This window comes from Porites lutea, chromosome 3 (assembly GCF_958299795.1).
Source record: "Porites lutea chromosome 3, jaPorLute2.1, whole genome shotgun sequence".
Taxonomy (NCBI): Eukaryota; Metazoa; Cnidaria; class Anthozoa; order Scleractinia; family Poritidae; genus Porites; species Porites lutea.
In genome coordinates this window covers 44,689,956-44,696,484 of record NC_133203.1, presented here as the reverse complement: position 1 = coordinate 44,696,484, position 6,529 = coordinate 44,689,956, and the positions used below count along the sequence as shown (strand labels likewise).

The 6,529-nt window shown below is 39.8% G+C and overlaps 1 protein-coding gene across 1 annotated transcript; it reads left to right on the top strand.

The window, feature by feature from the left end:
- The first annotated feature begins 3,445 nt into the window (after positions 1-3,445).
- On the top strand, positions 3,446-5,084 carry LOC140929801 (uncharacterized). Its single transcript, XM_073379504.1, has one exon. It carries the CDS (start codon positions 3,446-3,448, stop codon positions 4,652-4,654), a length of 1,209 nt encoding a protein of 402 aa, XP_073235605.1. The 3' UTR covers positions 4,655-5,084.
- The last annotated feature ends 1,445 nt before the right edge of the window (positions 5,085-6,529 follow it).

The window sequence follows — 6,529 nt, the reverse complement described above, 5'->3', positions numbered from 1 at the left end:
ATTCTAATTATTTTTCCACTATATAAAGCTTTACATTTAAACCTTAAAATAATTTAATAAAAATGGGTATCATTATTGTTATGGTCGCTTTTGGTTTGTCCTCACTGACGTACAATTATTTCTTCTATTTAATTTCCTAAAATAACTCGAATTTGTAAGACAGCCAGAATAGAAAACATCTATTAAAGAATTGTTTAATTTTGCCAGCTCGGTAATTTGTTTCTGTGAGATCAATATGGTTTTTCTATTGGCATTGAATTTCCTTTAAGACCTTCGCTGATATTTTATAAGTTACAGGTTTTTGTATGATTAATTTGACCCTCTTTACTTTAATTCTGCTGCAGGGATTTATCGTCAAGCAAGATCGAGAAGCTCCCGCCAGGAATATTCAAAAATCTTTCTTTTTTGGAAAAGTTGTAAGATAACCAATTGAAATATATATTTTTGGTTTATTCAGTGTTATTATTTGAGGATATGATAGTATAGAGCTATCCCCCGGTGGGTGACGAGAGGTGTCGAAGTATATATCTGGCACTATGCACTCTCCGTTAGAGGGATGATCGTTTTACTATTTATCAGTTGTTTACTTAGTAAGTGCTCTATTTTCGTTAATTGAAAGTGTTTCAGGGGATCTCATCAAGTGTATTCTTAGGATTTTGTTGCAAATTATATAAGATAATAATTTTCTATCTACAAGTAAACCTCAACAAGTCAAATTACATCGCCTTTTTTGGTATTTCCTGGTAAAGCTGGTTTGGTTGCCCTCCGCCCATAAAAGTGAAAAGCTAAAGATATTTCGAGTTAAAACCCTTTCCCTGAAAGCCAAATTGACAGTATAAATTCATGTTTAAATAATGGCATATCACTGCCTTTAAAAAGAACTGTTTTCAGAGAGTTTCTTTAAAAAATATGCTTCGCGCCACACACTTCGGGTGCGCCATCAGGGAGGTCTTTCTATCGTACCGTCATGTTGCTGCACCAGTGGGGTATGATAACCGACTTTCCTTAGCTTTAAACATTTTACCACGTCGCTTATTTTTGCTTTTACTTTTTTCAAGTTTCGCTACGGATACGTAAGGTGGACCGGCTTACCTACGATTATCAGGCCTTCAACGTTATCATTGCCATTACACGCTGAGATCAGTTGATTTTCCTGAAAGTTAGCCTCCAATGCACTGAGGCGTTTTTAGGGAGTCGTATTCCCTTCCTCTCCACAAGAACCTGCTAACCCGAGACCAACTATCCTTTCGAAATGTTTTTTTCGAATGGTAATGTGACCAATCAACAGTGAGATATATTTTATTACAATTACCCGCGCATTCTATCTACCTTGAGAGATGTGGACGCTGTGAAGTCAAAAATGCAATTATTTTACTTATCATTGCAACGAAAAAAATGATAGAAAGCGAATACAAGCGTTTTTTGTGCGACGGTCTAATTCAGTCATCCGCTGGAGGAGTACACAATTTACGGAAAATTGGAGATGACACTCCTCGCTTGATCGAGTGGGCAGGGGGTGAGAATTTCAGCAAATAACAGAGCTTTAGATCCGTGTCGTTTACTTACACGCCAAATGCCAAAAAAGGCTCAGTGTGATTAGAAAAAGGGAAGAAGAATTAAGAAGACATCATTTACATTTCTGAGGCAGTCTGTAAATCGAAGGGTATATCAGCAAATTTCGAATAAAGATGTTGACATTAGAGGTGAAACTTTACACTTCATGCAACAACAAAGCGATTTTCAGCGTTGAAATCTCTGAAGTTTTCTTACTCATCTCGACACATGAAACAAAATTACTCCATCTTCCCTGCTCTTAAAATTGCTTTATAATCTACCTCATCAATTAACATAACTTTTCCACGTCGATGGGACAGAATCTCTCTCCGACGTTCAGTGTTCCACCGTGCAGAAAGCAACCGAATACGCTGTTTCCTCTACTTTTCCGTGTCTTCTGGCTACAAATCGCGCAGACTGACTAGAATACTCTGATGCGAGAGGTGACACAATTACCGCTACGTGACCCGAAAAAGTGGTGACTGAGGCTATCAATCACCGAATGTTAAACTGGTTAAACAAGCGATTTGCCATAGCCAGTCAGCAAACTAGCGTATATGTCGCCTTGTTACTTTAAAAATTCGTACATCGCTTTTATCTGAAATGAATTTAACCGAGAAATCTTAAACTTGATAAACACGGGTGCTAAAAGCTCTATCAAGATCATTTGTCCTGGCTCCGTTTGCGTGAAAAGCTTTTGTGTTAAAGGTAAACTCACTAGATTTTGGTAGGTACCATATGCATTTGATTGGCAAAGCGGCCGAAAGAAATGTTGGTGTTGGCTAAGCAGGCGTTTGTGGGGAGGGAGGAAATACGACTCCCCTACAAGAGCCTGCGTGAGAGGCTACCTGAAACCCCAGTTCCTACATGTAGTTCAAAAACCGGTCAATTTTGCTTCGTTAACTGACAATTTCACTTTATTATTTTCAAAATTATTTAAACTCATCTCGAATGCAAACACGGCGAACATAGAACAGCTTTTCGGGCCTGAAAAGTTATCGGAACTTTCGAGAAATGGACCCCTGGTCGTAAAGTCACTGAGACCGTCGACGGCGTGGACGTCATCTGAGTGTAAGTGGCTAAATGTGGATGTGGGGCTGGCTAGGTTTATGTTCGTTGTTTTGTTTAGAGAACAACACCCTTGCTGTCACTTCAACTAAGGGGGGCTGGTTTTCCTGAATGTGCGCTGAATCTACGACTTGTAATTTCGATGTTTCGAAGTGTGAGTTCCCCTTACGTGGGCTTAGTGACCTTACCAATTGGATTGATATTTATAGGATATTTTTCGGAAGAATATTTATAGGAGAGAGAAGGTCTCAGTCTGGCGGCAGATGATAGTTTCTCGAAGACTGACAAGAGAGCGTTATGACATGAAGTGGCATAGCCCAGCTGCATTGAAGCTTTACAGTCCTTTCCAGATTAACAGAATGAAAGCGTTATTAGGTATTTGTCATTTTCCAAGTTATCATGAACAGTGTAGACTAAAGAAGAACGGAAAACAACGGATAAGTTATATGGAAATTAGTCGTGATGAGGGGACACAAGTAGCTTGCACTGTAAGTATCCCGGAGAGCTCCATACAATTCCTTATAATTTTATTATAAGGAATTGTATGGAGCTTTTTTGGCCTTAGTCGAGGCGCGGCGGGTGTTGACGCGTATGATCCTAGAGAGGTGTTTTTCCCGACACTCTTCTGTCAGAAGAATGTCACATTATGAAAGCAAACCAGAAACGACCGAGGAACAACTCCGGCTTTCACATGTCATCAAGTTGTTTAAAACGAGCATTGAATTTCCTGCACGACAGCAGGCCTTTGTTTTACACTATTACATCGATCACGAGCTCCTTTGTGTTTCGATCTGGCCAAAATAGATCAGTTAGCTTCGTAATTATGGCGCAATTTGTGAAGGATTTTGAACATGAAGAAAAGCAGAAGGAGCGAGTTATTGAAACACGAAAAAACACTCCAGAAGAAAGAAACAGGCAGAGAAAAGAATGGAGAAAGAGGAAACAAGAGAAGCAAATGGCAAATTCGACGAACAAAAATGGTGAACTACAACAGTCACTCAACCGCGAAGTAAATGACTTGGTGCTATGTACTTCGGAGGCTGAGAAAAAGAAGCCGCGTCCTTCGGACCAAGAGCCAGAAAATGTCAAGAAACCCCGTCTCCTCGCACTTAAACCAGGCAGTGGGGAGCAGAAAGTGGACTCGCGTGGTTACTCAAGAGCTTCGAAGATGATTCGAATGGCTGTTGGTGCCGACGTAATTGTCCCGCAGAAACCTCGGGAACGTCATCAAACCTCTTTAATTGCAAAAAAAACCACAGCGAGCAATGGATCCAAATTTGAACCCAAAGAACTTAGGCCAGAAAACATTGAATTCTTGTCTAAAACTCCAGTTGGCAGTGGCAGCTTTGGACAATGTTTTCTCGGGCGCTATCGAGGCATCGAAGTTATTGTCAAACAAATGACCCACAATGAAACGTCGGAGGATAAAGAACGTGCAAGGAGAGATTTACTCCACGAAGCAAAGGTTGCTTCTGCTTTGGGGGACCATCCGAATCTACCCATGATTTTTGGTGTAGTTACAAAGGCCTCACCATTATGCCTCGTGACGCAGTTTCATGGTGTTCAGCAAGAAAGTGTAACTCTCCATCAAGCGGCCGATAACAACGTAGTTACTAAAGCAAACTGTATTTCTATATTTATAAAGATATGTAGTGCTTTAGGCCACGTGCATTCTAAAGGATACCTTCATAATGACATAAAAGGAAACAATGTAGTACTAGAACGACCCTCAGTCTCTGAGGAATTCAGGCCAGTTCTCATTGACTTTGGAAAGAGCCTTAAGGCTTCATCTGTTACATTGTACCGCAGAAACGGCACCTCTATGAAATGCAAAGGGAAAAGCTATTTAGCCCCTGAGGTTGTAAGTGAACGACTCTACAGCGTTGCCAGTGACATTTTTTCATTGGGGAGAATGCTTAAGGCGATATCGTCTATGTTGGGTTTTTATGACAGGGTCCGAGAATTAGTTAAAATGTCAACAAGAGATAAGCCGTCAGAGAGACCTAGCCTTGATGTTTTCTCTGATTGCTGAAGTTAAATTTTAGGTGTAGTATTTTCCAAGTCAGCAGACCTAATATCGGATAATAGTTTCATTGAAAGTTTAGTTATTACAATGTCAACGATTTTGTTACGGAGTACTGTGTAAGTCGTTATTAAAAATGAAGGACAAGTTTTTCCCCAGGATTCGGCCTCGAAGAAAAAGTTTATGACCCAGCTTACGTGAATAAGAACCTATTGACAACAGGATAATTTAAAATAATTTCTCTATCAATTTATTACCCTTAAAGTATGAGCTACATCCGATTTTGAGTTGACAAAACGGCTTTCTAATGACTGCTGGATGGGAGAAAATCTTTCGTAATTGGGTGTAATTCCGTCGCACATTCAGTTTCTCGGCAATCGCTGTAAAGCTGTTATGTCGTCTCAAAATCGGACCCTGAATTTTGTCCGTTTTTCAATTAGGAGGGTAAACAAAATTAGGCATAATAGTGCTGGTCAAAAATAAAATATTTGCTACCAAAAAGTATCATTATATCCCTTTGTAAATTGTTTTATTTCGCCATATTATTCAAAACAGGACATTTTCTGTCTAACAATTGCTCATTTAAATAAATGTAATGCAAGAGGAGTAGCGGTGAAGAAACAGTCAAGCTGCAATGGAATGGAAAAAAGCATATCTAACGTAGGAAAACAAAGTTGATAGCCGAAGTGAAAACGAAGACAAACATACCACGAAGCCTTAAAGCACGCACTAAGCACTGCATCTGTTTTGCAAAAGGTCAAAACGGTGAAAAAAAACATTTGGAGCAACATCAGAAGCAAACTTCGCGGTTAACGGAACTATAAAACTTCCCCCTTCTAACGGTTTGGCTTGGGAGCTGCTCGATGGTGTAGCACAAAATTCCAGCCCAGCTGATAATACTGAATAAAATTATCTTCTTGTTGTTCGTTTAGACTCCAAAAGCCAAACATTTCTTAGTCACAACCCTGTGTGAACATCGATATAACGAACCCAAAAACATGATGAAATGCCGCTGTTGTTCTAGTAATCCACGCCCGGGAATCCACGCTAACATCTTCCAAAGATCATGCAACAGTTCCGAGTTGATTAATGAGAATTGCCGTCGAGAGAACGATCGATTTTGTCCTCCTCGATATAGTTTATACTTCCTTCTTCACTGACACATTCCCTTTTAAAGTTCGCTGTTCCTTTGCTGACTTCCTCGGGTATGTCAATTACAGATGGGTGACCAATAACTTTCACGCTGTTCCGTTTGAACTTTTTTCTCAGTTTCCTCATTTTTGATCTTCTTCGCATTTCCTCGACAGTATGTTTTCTAAACTTTGACATCTTATAATGCTGAGATCCGATGCAATAACTTGAGGGCAACAGTCTACCGATCTCAGTTCACAGTAGATTCGTTGTCAATCGGTTTTCTCTTTGAAAAAAAGGTTGGCATATGAGACTTCGTTTCTTCTCACATTTGCTAGTAAAAGGGATCTATTGTTTGCGACAATAGCGGTTTTTTTGTCAAGCTTGCCAGTCACGCGTCATTGATTGAGTGCATTGTTTCAATTTGTTTAACTAAGGAGAACTCGAAGAAGTGAGAAAGTTCATTGAACTTTCGGCCCGCACGCATTTGCAGAGGAACTCGATCATTGCTAAGCTACTAGACAACTGTGTTGACCTTGCGAGAAAAAAATGCCCTTTTCAGTTCCCTGTAAACTGCGTACAAAGAAGTTTAAAACAGGTGTTTCATTGAAAAAACATTTCGGATTGAAACACCAGGAAAGGAATCTCGGGATAGTGCAATTTTTGGACGAATCAAACAGTCCATGTGAACAGCCAAAAGCAGCAGCACTTACTGACGAAGAAATGGAAGATTATTTCAAATGGCTTGGGGTT